The sequence below is a fragment of the Vulpes lagopus genome, chromosome 1 (genome assembly GCF_018345385.1).
Source record: "Vulpes lagopus strain Blue_001 chromosome 1, ASM1834538v1, whole genome shotgun sequence".
Lineage (NCBI taxonomy): Eukaryota > Metazoa > Chordata > Mammalia > Carnivora > Canidae > Vulpes > Vulpes lagopus.
This window is the reverse complement of record NC_054824.1, coordinates 124,079,221-124,105,272: the sequence shown is the minus strand read 5'-3', so window position 1 is coordinate 124,105,272 and position 26,052 is coordinate 124,079,221. Positions and strand designations below refer to the sequence as shown.

The 26,052-nt window shown below is 45.0% G+C and overlaps 1 protein-coding gene across 1 annotated transcript in view; it reads left to right on the top strand.

Annotated features, from left to right (window-relative positions):
• The first annotated feature begins 9,314 nt into the window (after positions 1-9,314).
• The window catches only part of KCTD1 (potassium channel tetramerization domain containing 1), a 188,194-nt gene continuing 171,456 nt past the window's right edge, over positions 9,315-26,052 (top strand). The window contains exon 1 of the mRNA XM_041728008.1: positions 9,315-9,420. Within this exon, the coding sequence (XP_041583942.1) occupies positions 9,412-9,420 (9 nt within the window). The 5' untranslated portion in view covers positions 9,315-9,411. The remainder of the gene's footprint in view (positions 9,421-26,052) is intronic.

Sequence of the window (26,052 nt, the reverse complement as noted above, 5' to 3'; positions counted from 1 at the left end):
GTCTCTGCTCTCAAGTCTTTTAGGTAGGATCATAGATTTTAGGGTAAGTTCTCCAGGGCCTTGAAAACCTATGACAAGAAATACTAATGCCAAACTCATAAAATCATCAAGTCCCAAGGGTACTTATTCCTCCCCTTACCTACTCACTAACAATCTCTGTCTTTTTCTTTCCCCTTTTAGTTGTTTTTCTAAAGTGTCTTTTCTTTATATTCGTTCACTCTTTCACTTATTCACTCAGTAACAAGTATTTGTTGGGCACCAACTGTGTGCCAAGTATTATGTGAGGCCCTGGAGATCCAGAAAATACAGATAGAGTTCCTACCTTGTGGAAGCAGATGGTTGTCAAATAATAAACAAATGCAAACCAACTCGTAGTCTAAAGGAAAGGTCCAGTAAACTACAAGCACTTATAACAAAGAGCACCGAGCTGGTCCTAAAAGGAAGGAAGGCTTCCCTGAGGAAGTGATATTTGAGCTAAAGGATGAGCAGGAGTTGCTAGGGGAGGGCAAGAGCATTCTTTGTATAAACCGTGTCTCCCGGGCAAAGATCCTGGACCAGTGAGCTGAGAGGTAGGAGTGGAGACCCAGAGTATTAGGGCAACCCAGTCTGGGTTGGGGCCTCGAGAAATTCTGGTCTTTATTTCAAGAGCGGAGAGAAACCATTGAAGAGGTTTGCTTACTTACTCAGAGTCTCCCGAGGGCCAGACCCCTTCCATCAATAAGAAAAGTCTATGTGGTCAGCAAGCTCAGGAAGATTTCTGTCTTTGTACCAAAGGATGCATCTTCCAACCCCTCTGCATAACTCAAAGGCTGAGGGCATAGTGGTGAACTGCCTTGTCTTCAGTATTAGGAGTTGGGGACCTGAAGTCATATTCTTTTGGAACTTCTGTTATTGTCCAGAGAACTATGACTCTAGCTATGCACGTGAAGTTTAGAATTCCATACCCGCCAGGACTTTTGTGAACTACCAAGGACATTTGGAATTAAGCAAGCCAAGGGTAATCAATTCTGATGCCTTAGGCTATGAGGCCCCCGTGGTACAGTACAACTGCCTGTGTGTGTGTGTGTTTGTGTGTGTGTACGCCTGTGTGCACACGCGCGTGATGGTGGTGGGGGGGGGTGTCCTCTTCCCTTGCTCTAATGTATTAGACTGGCCTCTGCCAGAAGCAAGGGACCTGACTACCCAGCTCAGCTTCCTGTTCAGTTTGGGAAATCTTAGATTCATTAAAAAGAATGGAATTGGTTTTCATTTGCAGGGACAATTTCCTTTGCTTTCTTGAAAAGGGAATGTGTGTATCTATACGTGCAATTCATTTGCTACTGCACACAGAGACACTGTACAGGCAGAGAGAACTAGAAGCATCTTACAACATGAAAGTATTAAAAGAGACTTCCACAAGGCTTTTTGGTAATGTGACACACGATGTATAACCGGGAGAGGGGTGCAAGGCTTCCATCTTATGAAAGGTTCAAGTTTCACTGAAGCTTAAGTTGGGTAAAGTAATTACCAAGAGAAATTTCCTTTGGATGCTAGCTGTTTTGTGCACACAGCTTGCCTGGGGGAGGCAGCGTCAGCACCCCCATTAGGTTTTCCTGGTCTAATTAGGAAACATACACAGTCAAGGTTCCCTGAAATTAAGAGCCAACCAATTAGGCCGTGAAGATGTTCCCCTAGAACTCATGTTGGTTGGGAGACACTTTTCCTTTTATTTGTCACCAACAGAGGACGAGGGAGGCACTGAGAAAGAGAAGAAAGATGTGATGCAAGATAAAAATAAATGGGCATAGCATATGAATGTGGAAACCAAAGAAGGGAGACCAGATCAAGTGCTATTACGCCCATTCAGCCTCTAGGCAATCCTGTGTTGGACCCTGTGAGCTAAACCAAGGGATAGGGATTACGACCCAGCACAGTGCTGCAGGGGTATTGATCAGCACAGGAATATGGAGGAAGTATTTTCTGCCATTTGCCTGCCTACCTGTCTCCTTTCTGGTTTCAAAAAATGAAGGTGGGCATGGGCGATGCAAAGGCTCAATCACACCATTAATAGTTACTCTCCCCTCAAGGCAAAGTCCCCCCCCCCTTTCCTGCTCACTCACAGGACAGAAAGGTCCAACTGAGGTTTCCAAAGACAGCTGCACCTTGCTTGATGTATCTGGGTTATGGGTTCGACTAAAGCACAGCGCATGAGTGTGACAGCAGCTCCCGGGACCCGGCTCTGTCTAGAGACAGATCACCACAGAATCTCAGGAGACCTTACAAGGGGGAATCATATCAGCCACTCCAAGAGTTGAAGTCTTCATAGAAAAAGGAAAGAGAAGGGAAAAGGAGGGAGGAGAGGAAGAAGTCACTTGCCTGGGTGAGTTCATCCTTCAGGCTAGGAGCTTGACGTCCTATGAATAAGGAAATTGGTTGATTTTATTGCTCTTGCTTTACTTACTGAATTTGTGGCAGAGAACCAATCGTTTGGAAAGTTCATTCACTACTTCAGTTTATATTTGTTTTGGGTCTAAGAAGCCAAAGGTGAGTACAGACTGGACAAAGTTGAGAACAAAATGATTGTTTATAATCTTTGTATAGTTCTTCCTGTTTTGCTGTTGTAGTAGCAGTAAAACATATGTAAGACAAAATCTACATTTTAATCATTTTTAAGTATACAGCTCAGTGGCATTAAGTACATTCACGTTGTTATGTAACTATTACCAACATCCATCTCCAGATCTTTCATCCTTCCAAAACCATGTACCCATTAAAGGATAACTCCCCATATCCTCCTCTCCTCCAGGCCCACTAACTACTGATCTGTCTTTATGAATTCGACTACTCTGGGTACCCCATGTAAGTAGCGTCAGGTAATGTTTGTCCTTTTTGTCCCTACTACATTTTGACACGGCCAGAGAATCTAAAAACTAGCCATAGCTAAACCCTGGGTGTAACAAATAAAACAAAAACAGCATATCTACTAATACTGATCATTTTCCAGGTTCTGAGTTAAATGCTTTCTCTTTTATATTTTGCATTATGACGTAAAGATAAGTTTTAAATGATACATTTGTTGCAGTCCAAACACTCAGCCCCTTCCACCCGAAAATGTTTCTTTTAGTAGGCTTTACCATACAAAGAAAACGTAGGGAAATTCTCGTCCCCCACTTTGGGGAAATGAGGAGTAGAAGGATCATAACAACGCTTTACCTATCAAAATTTTTCAGAAGAGAACAATAAAAGACTGATGAGTTACTATCATTATCTTATAAGCTCTTTCACAGAGCCTTTGTTTTGTTTAGGGACATGAACAATTAGAAAAGAAATAGACACACAGGCTTTGTTTTCTCAGCAGGAGCTGCTATATGTTTGGTACAATGGATATGGTTTTTTTCTTTTTAAAAAATTAAGATATCCATTATCTACAAAGCAACCTTAAAGGGACAGATTGAGGATTTAATTTTAGAATTTCACGTCTGACTCTCATAGCCAGATGGTCTTTACACAATGGAAGTTCCCTACCATCATTCATAATTGTTTCTTATCACTACTATCATTAATGTTATTATTAAGAATAATGTTGGAATCATTTAAACGCCCATGTGGAATAGTCTTGTCGATTTGCTCCCCCCCCTCCCAGGGCCCATTTTAGCTGATCAGGCTTATACTCATTAAGACTCTAAAAAGTGCTTTCTCTCTTGATAACTTTAAAGAAAGTACACAGATTCTTGCTTCCCGTGGCAATTTGTTAATAGTGGCTCTTACTAAAACTTGAAGACTAATATGTTTGTTTCTTGTTTATTATTTTTTGACCAGATTTTTTTTTTTTAATTCTTGGGTTTGTTTGCATTTAACTAGAACACATTCATGATTCTTTTTCTTTTAAATAAATTTTACGTTTTTAACCATAGAATGATTCCACTGAATAAGTTTTATAGGGTTTTTTTTTTTTTAGGGTGGAGCAGGGAAAGGTTTTTTAAAAATTGAAATATGACATCCATATCATTAGAGTTTTAAAGTTAGTAATATGCTTAAGGCAGACTTTTTATGGTTAGCAAAGCTGAGAGGTTCTGACACCCAAAGGATGTACAAAGAGATAAGTTACATAAATGTATATGGTGCCCCGGAGGGGCCTTGATTGTATTATGGGGTTTCTCATGAACGGCTTTGGTTCAGACAGAACAGTGAAGCAAAGCTAAGTGGTTCTCTACTGAATGGGCTGTGCCTGAGACGCGCGCGTTACTCTGCAAATAGAAGTACCTTTCAATGCCAGCTAGTTTACTATGAGGCACTGAAATAAGAAATAGAACAAATTAGCTAATGAAATGTTTGTCTTATTAAAAATGTTTCCTTAAAATAACCACTGCATTGCTTTAAAATGGATCGCCTCACAGATGACACAGAACAAGCTAAAAATGACAAAGTCTAACGCTTGGGAAAGAAGAATGCACATAAGTTGGAGAACGTAGAAACTGGGTAATATGATATATGATTGATTGATTGGACTATTTCTCAGAGATCTGAATCAGGTCTGAAATTCATTTCTTTTAATATTCGAAATCCTGTTTTCCTTTTTTTTATATTTTGCTTTTGAAGCACTTGCCTGTACCGATTCTGTATTTCCTGAAAGACAGAACATTAATAATTATAAAGAAAGAGATTTGTGGCAGATTTCCGGTCCAGTCCCCTTTCTTACACCAGCAATTATCAAAATGCTTAATTAATTGTATTCTACGTGTGAGACAGTCTTGTCGAAATCAAGGATTCTCAAAGGAACAGAGTTTTCCCTAGTAAGCAGCATCGTAGACCTATGCTCGTTCACAGCTAGAATTTACCTCGAAGAAAATCTCATTTCACCCATTATTTTACATGAAAAGGTAAGATGTCTGTGTGACTTCTAGGTGAAGTGATAAAATGAGGCTTAGCTATTATCTTTTAAAGACATCATCCAGGGATCCCTGGGTGGCGCAGCGGTTTGGCGCTTGCCTTTGGCCCAGGGCGTGATCCTGGAGACCCGGGATCGAATCCCACGTCGGGCTCCCGGTGCATGGAGCCTGCTTCTCCCTCTGCCTGTGTCTCTGCCTCTCTTTCTCTCTGTATGACTATCATAAAAAAAAAAAAAAATTAAAAAAAAAAAATTAAAAAAATAAAGACATCATCCATGGAAATATCCAATAATTCAGTATCTCCCATTGCATGAATATCTTTCTTCTCTTTTTCTCTGTCTAAAATGGCAATCAGGGCATCTGACCATCGTCAAATTTTATTTCTGAATTCATTTGTGTTGCTTCATAATGGGAGTATGTATTCACATTACACAGCTAGAGAAGAAACTTTGATAAAAGACCAAAGTGGTCTAAGGGCTTCAGGACGAGGATGTGGGATGTGGTATCTGTTTCTATTCAGAATTCTGGGTGAGCAGAAACTGATGCTCGCCAGCCCATCTGCCACCATTAGAGGACCTACCCCTTCAGAACGTGAGATGTTACAGACTCTTAACGTTGACAGTGACATAGAAAACTACCATGTTTTCCAGAGGCTAATTGTAAACAGGTGGCGGTTGGGGCCAAATCTCCAGGAATCACAAACCCATTCTGTTTGAGCTTGTTAATGCCTCTATTCAACTCCAGGAAAATGTGCACATTCCACAGTATTAAAGGGGGTTTCAGGTTGACTGATAAAAAACAGGTGATTTCCTCCAAAACACTGACTCGAAGATACAATAACATGATTTGCCTTCCTGTGTGGCAGCGCCTCTCATGGTGGTTAGAGGCGGATCGTGCTGAAGCAACGGTGGAAATACTGTCATTTGGTGACATGTGGGGAGAACCCGTGGCAGCCTTGCCGTGGCCGGTGACGGCCACGTGTGTCCCGCCTGGGCCCAGGCGCTGCCACTGCTCTCTTCTTCCTAAAGCAAAGTGCAGTGGGATTTTTAACTTGGATCTGGGTGCCTGGCTTCACTGAAGGGTTTTGCAATTTCACATTTCATCTCAGCCAGTAATGTCCACATCTCGTCCAATCGCTACCAAGAATGTACCGCAGGGCTACCCCTGGACCACGCCGTGATGTTCTGTGCAAACTCGTGATTTGAGGGTTCGGTGACCTCCAGGCGACCAAATGAGCTGTCCCCACATTACCAGGAAAAGGGATCGCCGTTCTCCTTAAAGCACATCCTGTTTTCTCTTCTTCAATGGTCAGGGCACTAAATTTTTTTCCACCCAGCCCCTGGTTTCAGTTCAAAATATCTTATTTTACCTCTTTTTATGCCTTAAAAACTGCCGGAACTCATTTTGATAGTGAGACCAAGGAAGAGGGAAACAGAGGTCTGTGTCTTCTTTCTGATTGTTTTCTTGCTGACAATTTTATTGCCATTGTCTTTCGTGTTGCTAACGGTCTTTAGGCTGCTGCTCTCACTTCAACTGTTTATTGAAAAAGGAGGTTAGAAGGATTTTTAATATACTTTTCCCCCCAACTTCTTCATGATTGGCAAAAAAGTACTGCAGAGCTCACCAAATGCACACGTTCACTTGCACAGATTTTAATCAGATAAAATACTTTGGGGGTAATTCCATGATTGCAGGGGCTGATTGGAGCAAAGTTGGTAAATTCATATCTTATACTTAGGCAAGACGTGGGCCCTGCTTTTCACACGCCATTTCATTAGAAAAAAAAAATCTATCTTAAAATTTAAAGTCAGTTGTCCTCATCCTTGATGTGAAGGTTGTGAAGTTTATCCTTTTCTTTGTGTTGTTGATTGGTACACAATAAGTCTTCCCTCTGAATCTGCTGGTCTCAACTTTGAGTCCCTTTCAAACTACAAGAAAATTAAGATCCTCACCACGATAAAATGAGACTTTACTCTGCAGTCCTTGAAATCCCAGCAATTCCCCTGCTGAAATTTTTTTGCCAATAGTCTTCAGTTCCTTTAGGTACTGATAAGAAAATTGGCCTCACTGTGTTTAGCCATATTTGCTTTTTTTGACTCTAAATAGTATAAGCCATCTTCATCATTCACCTATTCCCAGACCTGGTACTAACTTTGGGTGGTGGGGGATGGAGGGAGGGAGAGTAGTTGTTACAAAAGTTAAACATCAAAAAACAAGGATGTGCTGCTATCGGAGATATTTGAAAGAACGCGCTAACAGTTTGTTAGGACAAACTCCAGAAAGGGAATTCTGGAAGAATGGTTTTTAAGCCACGTCAGTACAACTTAGAAGGTTGTACACAGTTTCTGAAGGGGTAAGCACCTTCAGGGAGGCACCACTCACGTGGGTGCTAGTCCTGCCTCTGCCAGCCTGGTCTTGGCCTTGTTGCTGACTGCTGTGTGACCCTGGGCAAGCTGCTTCCGCTTCCTCATCTGTAAGATGTTGTGAAGAACTAGATGGAGGGATCTTTCCACAGCTGATCTTTCCAGCTCTAACATCCCAGGACAATGACACAAGGCTGTCCGGACTTCAATAAAAGTCATTTCAGGCCACATCTTCAATGTATGTAGTGCCATTTGGGGGCAAGAAGAAAGTTCTTATTCAGTTGGATCTGGGGTTTTGTGAATATTTCAAAAAACATCATTGCAGATCAGAGGATATATCTACCTTGTGTGGAGGGGGGAAGAGAAGGAGAATGTGCAAAGAAAGATGTGATTTTGTTTCTTGTTGTTTTGTGAGCCATTCATTTTTTTTCTTCTTGTAGGTCATTGATATTCTCAAACCAGACACCCATGTCTTATGAACTTGTTCTGTAACAAACAAACAAACAAACAAACAAAAACTACCAACACCCCTGATTTTCATTATGACATTACTCTCTCGGGTCATTATTATGCGGATCTGACTGATGATCCCTTTAAAAAGCTTGACCCTTCCCTTTTCTGCTGGTACTGCAGCAGTTGCTTACCTCAAAAGAAAGATGATAGTTTTTTAAAAAAGACTTCCTGTGAAATGCTGCCAATTGCAGGTATTCACAGGACATGTCTGGTTCTATTTAGGGTTTTTTTTCTTTCTTTCTTTCTTTTTTTAGTATCCTTGGCCTTACAGCCTGGGCTTTTTCATATGAAATGTCAGCAAAGTCTTTGAATTAATGAACTGTGAAGTGCTCAAAAAAAAAAAAAAAAAAATATATATATATATACCATTTCAAAAAGTATCCTGTAAGGATAGAACACTAATGAGAGGTGACCCTAGAGTTACGACCAAATATCCCACTCTAACTACAAAGAATTAAGATAACGACTGGCTCAGGCACAATTTCTTTGAACAAAGACCTAGAAAGGAAGGAGATGTGATGAGGAGTGGGGGAGGTCAGAACTAGATTCACAATCTGGGAAAATGTGTTTATGTTAGAGTCTCTAGTTCTGTTGAGCACTTCCGTCAAATAATGGAATTATACACAGACACCCCCCCCCCCCCCATAAAAGGTACCAGGTGGAGGGAAGCTAAGAGAAGGGAGCAGGCGAGATACGTTCAGAAGGTTGATCAAATAAAATCTAAATGATAGGTCTTTGGCTACACCTAATGTAGGTTTTGTTTTCTTTTAATTTTGCTATTTTTTTAAAAAGAAATGTGGTATAACTCCTTCAATCTTTTTGCAATTCTGCATGGTTGAACATTTGAAATGAGTTTGTGTATCACCCCCAGGCGCTGATTCTGACTTGATTGGGGCAAAGCAGACTGCATGTGCTTATTTTTATCCACGTCATTTGGGACGTTATGTCGCCAAAGGAACCAAAAATGTGCCGCTCTGTTGCCAAATTATCACCTATCCTTTGATCAGACAGGGCGGTGATCCTCATCAACAAGTTGTGCGACCTTAGTGTACCAGCAATGTCAGGTCAACTTGAGAAAGTGAAGAGAGAGCCCTAAACACAAATAAAAAGAAACAACCAACAATCCTTATAATTATCATCATCTGCTGCTTTTCCCTCTTTTGGCAAAGAAACACTCCATCCATTTGCAGAAATCGCCCGCGGAAACGTTACATCAAAACTAATCACAACGATTAAAATCAGCTTTTCTGTGCAAGAGGAGGGTAAAAAGCAAGTTGGAGGCTGGAATAAGACTGTTTTTCCACCAAAAAAAAAAAAAAAACTGGGAAAAAAATTTCCTATATGTATATTTATCTATACGTATACGTAGAGCTTTATTTTTGCAGGAGATCAATTGTCTGCCCTGTGATCAGTTAATTTGATTTAAGTTTTATTTTGGAGATTGATTTAGACTGGAGGTAGAGGCATGAGCTAATTGTATCCTGATCCTTGCCTTGAGGGGTTTCAAAGCCCTGGAGCAACTCTTCTCTGTATTTTGTTCTGTCTACCTTAGCCAAGCTATTGCATTTCTCTCTGGTGTGGCGAGCCGAGCAGATCGCTGGGAGAGAAATCGGAAAAGGGGGGAGAGGAAAAGGAAAAGGGGACTTGGAGAGAGACTTTGTGCTTCAATGTTTCAGGTAAGATCTGACGGTTTGGGTTTGTTATTATTTGCTAAGGAGGGTATGGCTGGGACTTTGGGCGCAACTCGCTTTTACGCATGTGCCAGGCACGGGGCGAGAGCGCGGCACACTCGCACTCACGCAGCCCGGCGCGGCGGCTCGGGGGCGGCTCGGGGTCCGCTCGGGCCGGCGGCGGGGCCGGGGCTGCGGGGTCGCGGCGCTCTTCCCGGGCTCGCGGCGGCGGCGGCGGCGGCGGCGGCGGGCGCGGGCGGGCGCGGGCGGGCGCGGGCGGGCGCGGGCGGGGCGGGGCCGGGGCGGCGGGAGCCCGCGCGCCGGGGCCCGGCTCGGGATCCGGGAGCGGAGCCGCCGCGGCTCTCCGAGCCTGTGCCCGCCCGCGCCCGCCGCCCGCCGCCCGCCGCCCGCGCGCCAGCCTCCCCGGCGGCCGCTCCGCCGCGGCTCCCCCCGCCCCCGCCCTCCCCGCCGAGCCGCGCGCGTCCCGTTCTTCCCGGCGCCGAGCTCCGCGCCCGCCCGGCAGCCCCGCCGAGAGCCTCCCGCCGCCGCGGCCCGAGCGCCCCCAGCCGAGCGCAGCGCCCGCGGGCGCCCGGGGCTCCGCGCCGCCCCCCGCCGGGGGTGGGGGCCCGCCGCCCCCTCCTCGCCCGCGGCCCCGGCGGCGCCCCCGGACGCCCCGCGAAGACGCCATTGTGGCCGCCGAGCGGAGCGCGCCCCCGGGCGGGTCGCCCCCCTCTGGCCGCCGCCGCACCGCGCCGCTCCCCTTTGTGCGCCGCGGCCGGAGCCCGGCTCCGTCCTCCGCGCGTCCCCGGCCGGGCTGAGCCGGATTCGCCGCCTCCGCCCACCCGGGCGCCTTTAAAGCCCCCTCCCGCCCCCTCCCGCCCCCTCCCGCCCCCTGCCGCCCCCCCTCCCCGGGCGCAAACGTTTCATTTATTTTTAAAAAGCTCTCCTTCCTCTTCCCCACCTCCTCCCGGATAAAGGGCACGGCACATGCTCCGCGTTAGGAGTCTCCTCGGGAGGCGGGGACGGGGGAGGGGGCGCCGGCGTGGGGGCGGGAGGCGAGCGCTGCAGGTAATGGCTGTGGCGGGGCTGCGCTCGCCGCCGCTCCGCGGAGCCTGCAGCGCCCGGCCCGGCCCGAGCCTGAGCCCGCGCCTGAGCCCGCGCCCGCGCCCGCAGCCTCCCCTCCCCTCCCCTGCTGGCGGCCGGGGCTCCCTTAAAGGGACAGAGACCCCGGGCCGCCTCCCGCCTCCCGCCTCCCGCGTCCGCCGCACAGGGCTGGCCGGGCGGGGGGGGGTGCCGTTCGGCTCCCTCCTGACCTCTTTCCGCCCCGCGCCGCCGCCCCTCTATGGAAACGCGAAGTGCGCTTCCTCTCCCGCCCCCCAGAGGGACCTGGCTGCAAAATAAAGGGTCGAGCCTCCTGGGAAAAGAACGGAGTCGGGGGGCGCGTTCTGGCGAATTCGCGGCCACAGTGAGGTCGGGCCCCACGAACATCCAGGGGAGGGGGGCGGGGGGAGGGGGGAGGGGGAAGCCGCCCCGGGTGCGGGGAGCCCTGACCTGGACGCGCGCTCCGCCCGGCCGCCCGACTCCCGAAACTTCCTGGCCTGAGCGGGCGGCGGCGCCTGCCTTTGTGCTTTCGAGCACTCGCACTCGCACTGTCGTGGAAATGATTCTCTGGTATCAACACGGTTTCACCGTGACTGTGCTTCGGGGGCCGGCTGGGCGGGAGCCAACTAAGTTAGCAAAGTTGCAAGTGGGGCTGCGGGCCCTGTGCGTGGAGAGCGGCTCGCGGGAACTGCCCAGGGCTCCCGGTGGCACCGGCCTCCTCGCTACGAGGTGCGCCGCAGTAGGCAGCAGTAACGGGGTGCAAATGCCGCATTCCCCTTTAGCTCGTAGAGAACCGGCGGCTGCTTTCAAGCAGATCCTTGACTGTGTGTGTGTGTGTGTGTGTGTGTGTGTGTGTGCATCCTTGCTGCGACCGGGAGACACATAACAGTTTAACATACTCATTCTTTAAGAAACGTTTGCCTTCTGTTTTCAATCAACTAAGCTGGCAGCTAGAGATACAAGTTTATTTGAGAATACCCTCTGGGTACCAAGCATGCTTGGATTGTTTTAGCAAATTAAAAATGAGCAAAATGCTTTTACCTTCTCAGCAGTAGACTCCTTAAGAGACCTCCTGTTTTGTGTGTATGTGTGTTTTTTAGAGAAACGTCTTCTGTGTTTATCTCAAATGTGTTTTTAATGTGGAAAAGGAGAAAATAAAGGATTTGTAAAGGCTGAGCCTGATGCCCTAGCATGATTCATTAAATCTGATTTTACATCAAGGAATTCACCTGCGTCTGTGGGAATCTGTGGCACCTAATAGCTAACCTGCTTGGTGAATTTGAAATCGTAGTGGATCCGTTTGTCTCCTGGATAATGGGCAATGTGCCCATCCATCCCTCGTGTTTATATTTGTGTGGCATTTGGCTTACCATGAGGGGCTGGTGTTCAGGAGACCGCACACTGGCTGCAACAATTTGGCACGGGAGTCCTGCTGCTGCTTGAATGCAAAGAATTGTTAGCGATTGTTATGATGACAGTAGGTTTGATGTTTACTAATTAGGCTGCAGAGGTGGCCATTGAATCTTAAAACTTCGCACCGCCGAGAAAACTTCACCGGTTTAGGCAATGTGTTGATAAAAAGGAAAGTAACTAGGCAAAAATACCATCCATACATTTGCTGGGAAGAAATTTTGAAATGAATTGAGCGTGAATGATAGTTGGCAAAAAAAAAAAAAAATCTCCCACCACAGTATTCAAAATGACTGCAGTGATTTTGCTGTATTAATTATGCCCGAAGCACAATATAAAGTTCTCTAACACACACTAGAGGTCTCTCTTCTAGCTGTAAGATTTTCATGTCTGTAATTCTTTGCCAGGGCTTGCATAGTAGGGGTGCTGGGTGATAGCTTGGTTCATCGTTATTTAAGTAATAGTGATTTACTGACCATCCACGTTACTCTGATGTGAGGTATTTATTTTGGAGAATATTCAGTAATTATGGTACAAATTATACTACGTAAGTACTGGGAAAGTAAATGCATTAAGACTTCTACTAGATGATGATGAAAATGTATTATTCCATTTGTTGATTAGCATTATGGGCCTTTTGGCATGCAGTTATTTATCCAAAGCAATTTGTTTTTAAATGTAAAAGTAATTAGCGAAAGATGTATTGTATCCAAGAACTTTCCGAAAATTAAACTTCCACGTAGCTCTAGGTTTAACGATAAGTTGTTTGCACAGATGCCTTCTTGTCTCCACGTTTTAAAATCATAATGATTGTTTCCTAATTCCAAAATGTGCTGTTTTCTGCTCTGATCTTTTCCCTTTACGTCATATTGGAGACATTCGAAGGGTATTTATTTGTGAACCATCAGTTCATCAAGGCTTTTATTTAGTTGGATCTGAAACTGTATTTCTGAAGCTTCTTTGGGACTGCAGTTTACAGTTTCCGAAGCAAGGAGAGCTCTTATTTTCTCCATCTTTAGGTTGAACCATCTTGGGAAGGAAAATAAAAATTTCGGATGCAAGCAACGCTTGCTTATTTTAATAGCTTACTCATGCAGAAGTGAGAAACAATTCAATTTTCTTAGGCACTCTGGCTTTTCATTCATAAAAATGTACCACATGTAAATCACGTTAAGCGTGTTGATGAGTGTGATTTGAGATAACCGTGCAGAAAGCAAAACAGAGAGATTATCCTTTAAGAATAACCAGTATTCATTAAGTTCATTCACTGCTTCAACAACTGTTTATTTGTGCCTGCTGTATACGGGACACTGTGCTAGACGCTAGAGACACGATGGTGATTTGAAAAAGGCATTCAGAGTCCCAATATCCCAGAGCTTATGATTCCCATAGAGAGACAGACGTTGATCAAACAGTTGAACAACAGTGGGAAGGAAAAGGGACGTAGTCAGATTTGTAATTGAAAAGATAATTCTCATGTCACTGTGGGCAGTGAATGGCTGGCACCAAGTGGATGAGGCATAGCCCTTGGAAGGCTCTAACAGTCATCCAGGCAAGAGAAGACCTAGCTGAGGTTCAGGTAGGGACAGGCGAAACAGACAGATGGAAGGATTCAAGGTGTATTTAGACGATAAAATTGATGGATCGTAGTATTGGTAGGATTGGTTTATCAGTGAACAAGAGAAGACATGTGGAGCGGATGCCTAGATTTCTGACACATTAACCAAAAAGACACTGGGATTCTGATGACTGGCCAGGTGTTGCACCTTTCACTTCATTTCCAGTAGCCAGAATGAGGAGCAACAAGGAGCCTCCTTCACATCTCGTGTGACTGCTTTCACAAGGGAAGCCAGAGTGCTTCCCATCTCTCCATTTGTTTGTCAGTAAGTATGGGGGGAGCCTCCACGGTGTGGGCCCTCGTCTCCCTGCTCTTACTTTGTTATCCACGGTGACTTTTCATTTATGAACTAAACCGTGATGTTCCGTTTATGCAACTCCAGCTAAGTTGAAATTCATCATTTGAAGAGGCCCGTGTTTCACCTTCTGAAAGAAAATCAAGTCTGTGCCTTAGAGTGCAAAGAACTATGTGAAAAATTTCACAAACATGTATTAAATCATTAGGAAACTTCTTTGACCTTGCTTCTTAAAAGCCCATCGACATACACACAACTGGCACAATTATCACAAATCGCTCATCGACAGAGCTTTTAAGGACCTTAACGTAGTAGTGACGTTTGTTTGGTCTGACTGGAGTTCACTCTGCAGCTCTGCTTTCTCCCCGTAGTTAGATTTGAGTGCACGCGTCCCCTCACATGTCCCGAACTTTTTGTACTGATCCTTGGCTACTGTTGTCTCAATACAACACTCCTCTACTTAAGTGGACGCTGTGGTATTTCTAATAACTTTTTTTAAAGAAGGTATACTTTTTTAAAAAAGAAGATTTTATTTATTTATTTGAGAGAGAGAATTAGCAAGGTGAAGGACAGAGGGAGAAGCAGACTCCCCACTGAGCAGGAGCCCAATGACCCTGATGAGACCATGGTCTGAGCTGAAGGCAGCTGGTCAACCAACTGAGCCACCCACGTGCCCTGGTACTTCTAATATCTTGTCCATTCCTTCCATTCGTTCTTATTTCTCTAAAACGCGTTCCCTCACATCGTGCTTCACAAGCATATGTAACAATCAAGAGATAGTGTTTTGCCCAATATGTTATTCACCCCCAAAATAACATTGGCTGATAAACGGTTAATTTTAAAATAACCTTAAAATTAGGTATTCAGTTTTTCTTTCAACATCAAAAAGTATTAGAAAGAGAATTTCAGTAAAAGAAATCTGCCATGAATGCTTATGATCACTTTCTTTCCCTCTTGCTGGTTGTACTCCTTCCAGGAGATTCCAGGTTGGAGCTCCTTCCAAGAAATTTGAGTTTCACTTATTTCCAGGAAACAATTAGAAAATCACTCTCTGTGTAGGAGTTTGATACACAAATGCAATTCCATGGGACGCTTCCCCCCACCCACGATTCTCACATAGGTGGCCCCGAGAGCAGGCTCTGTTTGGAAAAACATCTTCATTTCAACCAACTCACCTGGGGATGCATTTCTTGTATAAATATGGGAATGACAATATCTCTCCAGCCTGCCTTATAGGATCGTGAAGGCAAAATATGAGTATGTATAGCAAACTGATGTGTAAATAAGTAGCATCAAGCAAGCCTAAAGGGCGTTTTTTGTCTGAAGGATCCATCCGAATTCTGGCCCCTTGCTGCAAGTAGCAGAGGCCAATCTGGACTCCTTCACTAAACCCCCAAAACAACGCTGTGAGGCAACCCCATCTTACAGGTGAAAGAACTAAGGAATAGAAAGATGGTGACTTGTGTGAGGTCGAAGGTTGGGCTAGTGGCACAGCAGAGATTCTAGCCCAGCAGGCTGACCACAAACCCCTACGCACCATGAGCCGCTCTGCTGTCCCATCTATACTTCTAGTTTTCTGTCCAGTGGATACTATTTGAGCACTTTTCATAGGCACCTGGCACAGAGTGCTTCTCTTCTCTGCCACCAGCTTCCATTCATCCTCTCCTCTCTCTGCCCCCACCCCTCCCAGTATCTCCTCACCAGCACCTGCATCCCACTCCTAACACTCTCCAGAGAACAAATGAGAAGTAATTTGAGGTTGCTGTGATCATACATCTGAACCGCTTCCTAGCTTGCGCTGAGCAAATCATTCACTCTCACATATCTGTCGTGCTGACCAAAATGGGGATTCATTTTCCACCCAGTGAGAATGGACAACAATTCAGGTCTTGATGCCCACACGGAGGCTGCTGTTAAGAACTGAAGAGAATGTGAACTAGATAGATTTCAAATGCTTGCTAGAGGGAGGGATAGTCTTCTTAATCCATCTTCCCAAAGCTTCTGCTGCTACATTACCTGGTGTTGTGTAGCACTTTCTCTTTGCTGGAAATCTGTAGCTAATGGAACAGAAAATGTGTGTCAAATGGAAGACCCAGACTCTCTTCTTGGGGGGAAAAGACATCTACCTTGTTCCATGGCATCAACGCTTCTCTCCTCCACCCACCCACTCCCACTGCCCACATCCAAATCCCACTCCCACTCTTCCTAACTGATTATTAAGTTGGGTAAATTACTTAATCTCCCTAAGCTTCAATTTTCGGAACTGTAAACCACACTAAGAGTCACTAGAAATGAGTTAATAGTATAAGCTATTTGTAAATGAAATAATATACGATCATTGTCAATGAGATAATAATAAATCCTAGGGTAGTTCTGAGGATTGGATGAGATGTGATGGAATGCAAATATGCCTGGCACATAGGAAGCACTTGGAAAATGTCCACTTAATATCATTCAACAGGGACTATGCTTATTCCTCTTTGCTTCCTTAGTTCCTAATATGTGCCTGGCATACAGGCTAAGTGCTCAAAAAGTAATTGTTGGATTCATGAATACGGAATTTCGGAGAACACAAGAATAAAGCCAGATGGTGATTTCACTTCCCCGTAAGTACTTTTTGCCATTGACAAGAAGGTCCGAGCTCTGCCAGATGCCCTTGCTGGATAATTATGGGCTTATTCTAACCAATTAGATCAACCATTTGGGAACAGACTAAATTTGATCTGGGGTAACTATTAAATGCTGGAGAGGCGTTGCTTCAAAGATGTCATCAGCTTACCTTCTCATTACTCACCTGATAGTCCTTCTGTGCACAGCTGTCATGAGATTTACAAAATCTGAAGACGTTTAGAACAGATGCCATGAAATGATGAAACCCTGGGTTCTGAACCCATCATGGGAATCCCTGAGTTTGCTTATCACAGGGCAAAGAAACGTCGGAGCAGGTCTGACACCCATTCCATCCAGCAGATGGCAGTGGTATACATTCACAAGCAAATTCTTGGACTGGCCTCTGGTCTTACTTTCTCACCATTGCCCCACCCTCGGTGGCAAAGAAAGTCTGAGCCAGCTTTAAAAAAACCTCCCTTGGCTCCTTGGCAGCGACGACCGGGGACGGAGACTCGGCGGGGGCAGGTGGAAGAAGCCACACGTCAGAGTCACCTGTGCCATGGCCCAGAGAGGGGAGAGAAAGCAGGCACTGGGGCCTGTTCGAATCCACTCACTGCCAAGTTTCTCAGAGATAAGTAAGAGTTCTGTTTTCCTCTGCGTTTAAGCAAATCGATACAAGACAGTGCTGTCAACCTCTCACATGTAGGATGCTAGCACATGCTGTGGGCTGAGAGCATCTGGGTGGCCAATTAGTAATCAGGGATATTGGTGAAGATGATAAGCCACCTTAGGCAGGCATGTGCCACCGGCGAATGGAACAGTCATATGCAACTGGAGACCCCCGGGGAACTCTCTTATGAGGGGTAGTGAGATGAGCTGGGTCTTCAAGTCGCTCGGAACCGTGAACCCGTGTTAGCCATGTGACCCTGATCATTGGCTTCATATTACGACCACCTCCGAGGGGTGACACGAGTACAGTGCCGTCTCTGTGCCAGGCTGTTTTCCAAAGACTTTGTAATAAAGTATTGAATCAAATCTTCATTCATCACCCAAGGGGGTGGTACTATTGGAATCCCCACTTTTAGATGAGAAAATCAGGGGCACCCATGTGGGTCAGTGGTTGAGCGTCTACCTTTGGCTCAGGTTGTGATCCCAGGGGTCCTGGGATTGAGTCCTGCATGGGGCTTCCCCACAAGGAGCCTGCTTCTCCCTCTACCTATGTCTCTGCCTCTCTCTGTGCGTCTCTCACGAATCAATAAATACAGTCTTCAAAAAAAAAAAAAAAAGTGAGGAAATGAAGGCCCAGAGAGATTAAGTAACTTTTCCAGGATCACATACTGGTGAATGATCAAACCAGGATTTGGACAACATGCTCAGGCTTCTGTGTCTGTGCTCTTCAATGCCAGGCCCTGCTGCCATTTATTAATAATGACTGTTACTACTAGCTAATAATTATTAAGCATTTTTCTTGTGCTAGAAGCACATGTTAGCTCCTCTACTCCTCTCAGCCACCTATAAGGTGGGTGTCATTGACTTCCCCATCTTATCAAACGAAGAAAAGAAATACTCACTCCGTGCCCTGCTCTGTAAGAAACACAGGAAACCAAATTAATGGGGAGACTGTAATATACTACAGTGCTAGATAGTGGCTCCCCCTGTAACTGCTAGAGTGATTTAGAGTAAGAGAAATCAATAGTGAGAGAATACAGGGATTTTGTTCAACGGTGTAAGAGAAAGCACATGAAGAAAATGTTCAGTGTCTTATCTGATCCTTCACAATTTCCATCAGGGCCCTTAGATGTTTATAACCTCAGAACCATTTTTGAGAAATGGTGTGTAGCCCACAAAGATGAGGGTTGGTCCCATTTCTGTTCAGCACTGCCTTCCTCTCTAGAGTCATTGCTCATCATTTTTTGAGGAGGTAGGATGATCTAGGTGCTTTGCCAGATGGCCATTGCCTTCCTCAGTACATGGGGCCTAGCTCTTAGCCAGAGCAGTTACCCATGAGTTCCAGGTGAAAGAAATTCACCTGCTATATGAACTAACTCAGCCTCTCTCTGATCAGAAATGTCATTCCAACTCTGAGGACAAAAGGCAGGTTTTAGAATCTGCAGTCTAATGACTTTAAACCCGACTTCTCAAAAAAAAAAAAAAAAACCCGACTTCTCTGCAGTATGCCTGAATGAAGTTTGGGAGAATAGATAATTCTCCAAACAAGGCACAAAATTTCAGAAGGAAGCCTTCCTCAGTGCTGACAATGCTGTGGAATCACTACATGACTCAAAGACCTAAAGCATTGAGAAATGGATCACTCTAAGGTTGCACAAATTAAACAAGCTAAGAGCTGGAGGTGGTTTTCCATAGGAAATACAGATCTTAATTTAGACCTACCTCCAGTGTGACTCATCCCCACGTGGTAGAAGGAGCCATGGGAGTTCATGACCAATGGAGTCACAGGGGGCCTCCCAGTCATGGATATTGCTGGGCAAGGAACTAGGGCCAAGTAAGTGAAAGTCAGAATGGAAGTTCTGCAGATTTCTACCTTAAGAAATCAAAGACATTTCCAAAAAAAAAAAAAAAAAAAGAAGAAGAAGAAAAGAAATCAGAGACATTTCTTATCATTTTTTTCCTTCCAATCAAGCCTTTGTGCTCATGCAAATCTTTGAACAATGTTATTCTTTCATTTCTGATATGTCTTTATGTCTAAATGCATTAGAAACTATTTCTAGCTAAAGCACTTTAAAAAGCTCAATCGTTTAGCTCTGCATAATTGTTCCAGGGGCCTTCTTTGTTTCTTTTTCTCTCTTAAGGAAAATTCTGTGTCAAAATGCATTTTAAGATATGGACTTAGATTCAAATTTTACTTTGGAAACATGCAAAGACTGCTTTGAGTCACACTTTTTTTTTTCATTGTATCATTGAAGTATTCATATATCTGAGTTATTTTTTGACAGCTCTTTTGCAAACTACAAATATATGGTAAACAAACGCCTTTCCAAATTATTCTGCTAAGGAATAGAACAGATACACTTTTTAACACTTGAAAATTATGCCTTCTGATAAATTTGTGCTAACCCAATAATCGTTTATTATAGAAGTAGATAAAGTGCTCCTGAGCTGATTGATTTATAAAGCTCTTTGCAAATAATTGCTTTTAAATCCGTTTTTAAATATGAGTTTAGATAGCCAGACATGTAATACAGATCCTTACAGCCAGTTTTTTGTTACTTAAGAGGTGATGGTATAGCTTCCATGTGATCTATCTTCTCTTCTTTCCATTGCTGTCTACCTTTTGGCCTCATAATTACTCTTTGATAACCTCAGTCAAAAGATTGATGGAAAGGGTGAAGAAAGGAAATCATTTTCAAATCCATTTGTCTTTCTTCCCCTCTCCCTTCTCAACAACCTGATAAAGTGCGTTGGAAAAAAAGTCAGCTCTTGATTCATGCTAACAGAGGGCCATAACAAGATGAATAATCCAAAGGAATAGGCAATCCCAAGTCATTTGTATTCAAATCTTGATGTGATTTATTAATTAGGCTAGTATTAAATTTTGTCTTAATTTGCACATTACAATCGGAAGCACATTTTTCTTCTCCCTTTCAACTCTTGCAGTCATATTATATGACCTTAGTATTAACACGAATGACTCCTCTGACCCCTTAACGAATAGTCTTTCCCAGATTTGGGAAATTGGTCTTCTCTAAAGTATTGCCTAGCTCCGTGGTTCTGGACTTTACTATGCATCACAATTGCCCAGAGAGCTTGTTTAAACAGGGTCTTGCCTCCACCCCAACTTTCTGATAAGATTGGTCTGGGATAGGAGCTGAGGGTGTGCATTTCCAACAGGTCCCCAATGAAGGCGGTGGCTGTCCCAGGGACCATACTGTGAGAACCTCTGTTCTCAGGGAACAGTAGGCCATAAGGATGTTCCTGGAGAGAAATAAGAAGGATTCATCAGTCAAGTAGATTTGGGAAGCATTATACCTTTCTTTGAAGTCTTTTTAAGTATCTCAAAAATTTGTAGAAATCCTGCAATACATCAATCAGTTTTCTAACTTGTATTTCCTAAACATCATTGACCACAGAACCCTTTGTTCTGGTAAGACCATCAACTGTGGGAATTCCTGCTCCAGGAACACATTAGGAAGGGCTGCCCTAAAAAAAAAAAACAAAAAAAAAAAAAAAAACAAAAAAAAGGAAGGACTGCCCTGCGTCATGGTGCCTTGATGGGCTAAACTTCAGCCCACCCCACCCCCACCTCCTGTGGTGTTGGCTGCCTCCTGTAGTCACACGCTGGACATTTTCATCACAAGGCACCTTACCAACTCAGCAAACCCTGGCTCTTGCCTCCTCCTTTTGACCAGAGTATCTCATTCTCCTATTAGATCCTACCAAAACCTGCTTTTTGAGCCTTGCTTCTGCTTCTTCTCTTCTTACCTCTCTGATCCTCCCTCCCTCCCTGCCTGCCTGCCTGTCTTCCTGGTCATCTCTCTCTCCTTTTCAGCCTGTGCTCACTACACAGCGCACTCACTAGCACCCTCAAATGTCTCCCTTGTGTGGCCCCTCTGTCATCCCCACCTTGCCAGTGCAAGTCCTGGATGACCTTTCTCCTTCCACACTTTGCATCTTGGGAGCCTGAGTGACACGGGGGCAGGGAGGGAAGGTCACATGATTCTTCTCATTGATGCCATTGCAAAGTCATTTCATCCTTGCAGCCCACAGCCCACCAAGAGACTTCCTTGGTTTTTACTGTGCCAGGCACTCACTACCCCAAGCCCCAGAAATAGCAACACACAAGGACAAAAAATCCAGGGTCTCCTGGAGTTTACATCCAAGAAGGTAGGGGGTGGAATGAGAACTTAATCAGATACAGTTAAGTGCTATGCAGAAAATTAAAACAGTGTGGTCAGGCGAGACCTCCGTAAGGAGGTGACGTTAGTGCAGCTGTCTGCATGACAATCATGGTAGCCCACCTCTCTAGAACCTTGATACCGCATGGCAGCCCACGGTTCATTTCTTATCTCATTCCCCCCAGAGGTTTTTCTGGATCTTTTTTTGCTGTTCTCAAATTCCAAACCCATTCCCTCTTATCAGATAAACTGGCCTCGGAATTTACTGAGAAGTCGTCTACTCTCTCCACTTTCCTGACACCAAAAATCCTACCCATAGCTCCCACGAGTCCTCTCTGCCTTTCCTGCTCTCACTGGCCCCTTCCCCATAGCCTATAGCCATTTGCCAAAAAATCTGCTTGTGTGTACCACCCCGGCCCCCCCTGCACCCAAATTCATGGGTTTAAGCCCTAACTAACCCTGAATGTGACTGAATTTGGAGTAGGGCCTTTCTGGAAGTAACTAAAGGTTAAATGAGGTCAGAAGGATACAGCCCCGATCCAGCAGATCCAGCAAGATGACTTTGTTCAGAAGAAGAGACCCCAGAGAGCTTGCTCTCTTGCAGCCATCCACGAGCCAGGAAGAGAACTCTCACCAGAAGCCGAATCCGTCAACCTCCAGAACGATAAGAAATAAGTTTAGCTGTTTTTTAAAACTACCTCATCTATGGTATTTTGTTATAGCAGCCGGAGCTGACTAAGACAGGAACCAGAAAACTCCTCCGCCTCATGCCCACTGGCTTTCCTCCCCCCACCAGTCTGGTGTTTCATGCCTCGCCGCCTCCTCCCTCCCTCGTAGGTCATCCTTCTCGAATCACCTTTTATTTTAGAGTGTGTTCTTGTGCCTTTTCAAAATGGAACAGCACTGCAAAACCTAAGGATGTTTTTGAAAGGCTTTATTTTTAACTTCTGGGATCGAGATCTGTGCAGTATTCCATCGTGTCACGCCACTTCATGGACCTTAGACACCAAATTCAATCTCTCCTTGTCCCCACATCCAATCACATCACTCGGCGAAGTTCCCTTTTCTTTATTTCCTCAACTGGATGTTTTTTCAGACAATTTAGAGAAATAGGGAAATGTTCTATTTTGTATTTCTCAACATCCACACCATTGGCTTTCTACCTCTTTCCAATTACAATGGTAATCGCCCTAAGCAGGAGTGGAAGTTTAAGAAGCAAGACTGGGAAGATGGGTGATTCTTTTTAAGGAAACTTTCCCTCCTAGATTCTGTCTTCTCTGGTTAATTTAATTAGAATCCCATCAAGCATTGCTTATCTAGTGGCATATTGTCACAGACACCTGCTCCACAGGCACTGGATCTCCAGGGAAAGGTCAAGTGTCATTGCTTCCCCAGATTCCCTGTAGCATCCAGACCCCAGTCACTCTCTGTGAAGAGGGGTGATAAGAGATAGAGATGAGATAGGGCGGGTCAATTCACTTCACTGCTGCCATGGATTTTCTCCAAAGTTTTTGTGCCAATTGTAGAAATTTTCTGGGTCTACTCTCATCTCACCCCTATAGTGGAAGCCAAGAATTCGTAGCCAGCACTGCAGTGATTTAAGAGCAACTCCAAGATTCCACAGCTTGTGGAAGAGTAGCAGACAGAGAAGGGAGGACTGAATGAAGCAATGTCTGTAAAGCACTTTGCATCGTGCCTGCCATGTAGCAAGTGCTGAGAAAATGGTGGTGATTATTATCCATGCCGTCGTCGTCATAATCACTGCCATGGCTCATCACATACACACACGCACATATATACACATATACACTTGCATATACGTGAGGATTCTTTCCAGCTCTACGTGGAACTTAGGAGGATTGGAAGAACTCAAGATGAAGTTGTGCAGTTCTTGGTGGAGATCCGACACCTGCCATTACAGTTGCCTAAAAGACTGGCAGAGAGTCACTGAATTCCTGCTGCAAGAAACGCATGGAGCAGACTATACCTGTCTCAGCCCCATCAGATTAGTCAATACTTAAAAACAGCTAAATGTTTAGATAAGCATGGCAGGCCAGAAAGAGTGCACTACGGGTTCAAGGAGGAGGGGTTGTCATAATTGGGAGTGAGGGACGTCTGCAATAGAGACTAATGCAGAAGTGAGGACAGAGTAAAGGAGCACAAGATGTGTGTCAGCTCCCAGGCTGCCTGTGGAATGTTTGAGGAGAAAAATGCCAAGAGAACAGGGAAGAAGATGCCATGGAAAGAATTCACAAGGCTGTGACTGAGCTAAAAAGGGTAGAGGAGCTCCTGATGTAAAGAAAGTGTATTTTTAAAAATCTAAACTGTACAAGTAGATAATAGATTCTATTCTATGAGTTATAAGCAACCAATTAATCAGCACTTTGTCATCAGACACTGTGGGGTTCCAAAGAAGGCAGAGTCCCTGCCCCAGATGCCTGGAATCTTGGGAGAAAACAAGATAAGTGATGGTGGGGAGTGCGGGTGGTAAACAGAGGGCTGGAGGCCCAGTGGTGAGCAGTTGGGAAAGCTTGCTGAAGGAAGTGAGGGTGTAAGCTGATCTTAGAGAAACAGGCACAGCACTCCTGGTTGGGACAATGAAGGTGACCAGTGAAGCAGAGGTGAACATGCAAAAATGGATTTGAAAGGTAGGTGAGAAATGACCCCACAGAAAAAAGGGTTTGGGGAGAAGAGCATTGAGTCCAGCAGCCTCCTCCTGATCCCATCCTATCCAGCTCTATGATCTTTGTGTGTTGGCCACTCTCGAATCCAGCCATCCGACTCTGCCGTCCCGTGTGATGTGTCCCTAAACTTCCTCTGCTGTTTCTTTTTTTAAACATTCCATCCAGGGATCCCTGGGTGGCACAGCGGTTTGGCGCCTGCCTTTGGCCCAGGGCGCGATCCTGGAGACCCAGGATCGAATCCCACGTCGGTCTCCCGGTGCATGGAGCCTGCTTCTCCCTCTGCCTGTGTCTCTGCCTCTCTCTCTCTCTCTCTCTGTGTGACTATCATAAATAAATAAAAATTAAAAAAAAAAAAAACATTCCATCCATTCTTCCCAGGCAACCTCTGTGTCCCTAGACTTCAGTATGAACAATGCAGCCAACTCCACTGTTTTCCACCTGTATGTGTCTAACTGCCTAGTGAACATGTCCAGCTGGCAGGTAGCGGTCTCTCATGAGGCCCCAAAGGAACTCATCCCCTCCTGGTCCCCCTAACTTTCCTCTTTCCTGTGACAGCTTTACCACTCACCGAGGTGCTCAATAAAGAATCCTCAGGATTTCCTTCACCACTCCCTTTCCCTCAACTACCTCCTCAACACACACACGTATATACGCACACATGGGCACACACATGCACACATACACACTCTCAAGGGCACACACACTTAGTCATTGTCTGTTATTTCCATCTCCAAAAGGTCACCATACTCATCACTTCCTCCCCACCCCCAGGCTCACCACTGAACCTCATCCATCTCTTTCTTGTGGCAGCTCACTTGTCTTACCCAGCACACTTTCTGAATTACCCCCCACCTACACAGCTCCTTCATGCACCCACCAAAATTTTTTTTTAAACTCCAATGAGAAAATTGGGATGCCGACTTCATATTAAGCAGAGATTTTACATCTCTCTATGTATACGTGCATTTGTGTTGACTGTGACCGCTGAGCAGCAACATGACCTAGGGGTTCAGAGCCCGTTGTCTGGTCCAAAGCCCAGCTCTGCCACTTACCACTTACTGCACCCAGAGAAGTTTCCTAATACTTCCCCATCTCTAAATGCAAATAATTATTTTGTCTACAACACAGGGCTGTTGTGAGAACTGAATGAGGAGAGCTCTCATAACAACACCTTATACATAGTAAGCACTCATTACATGGCAGTTATGCTGAGAGGGAGGGAAAGAATAAGAAGTAAATACAGGGTGGTTCAGTCAGTTAAGTATCTAAGCATCTGCCTGGCTCAGGTCATGATCTCAGGGGCCTGGGATGGAGCCCTGACTTGGGGCTCCCTGCTCAATGAGGAGCCTGCTTCTGCCTCTCCCTCTGCCCCTCCCTACCCCCCACTCATGCTCTCTCTCTCTCTCAAATAACAAATAAAATCTTTTTTAAAAAAAGTATATACAGGGGATCCCTGGGTGGCTCAATGGTTTAGCGCCTGCCTTTGGCCCAGGGAGCGATCCTGGAGTCCCGGGATCGAGTCCCACATCAGGCTGCTGGCATGGAGCCTCCTTTTCCCTCCTCCTGTGTCTCTGCCTCTCTCTCTCTCTCTCTCTCTCTATGTCTATCATGAATAAATAAATAAATAAATAAATAAATAAATAAATAAATCTTTTTTAAAAAAGTAAATGCAGTAATGTTATCAATGTTTATCTCCAGTCCACAAGATTTTTATTTTCTAATCTTTACTTTTCTATTTTTTCAGTATTTTCTGTGTTTTTCCAATTCTCTATAATAACCATGAAATTCTTCTATGACCATTAATCTGCTCTTTTTCTTTGGAAAAAAATATTACATCCTTGCTTAAGAATGGTCAGAAACCTCCTCTGAGCACAGGCTACAACCCAAAGAAAGCCTTGTACTGGCCTAGGGAGCCTGGCACCACCTGTCCCCACCTCCCACCGCCCCACTTACACTCCAGACTTAAGCCCGCCCAGGCTTCTTTGCCCCCATATCCTGTGTCCTGCCATCATCTTCTCTTTTCATTGTGTCCTTTCTTGCCAGAGACTCTGCTCTCCTGTGACTTGA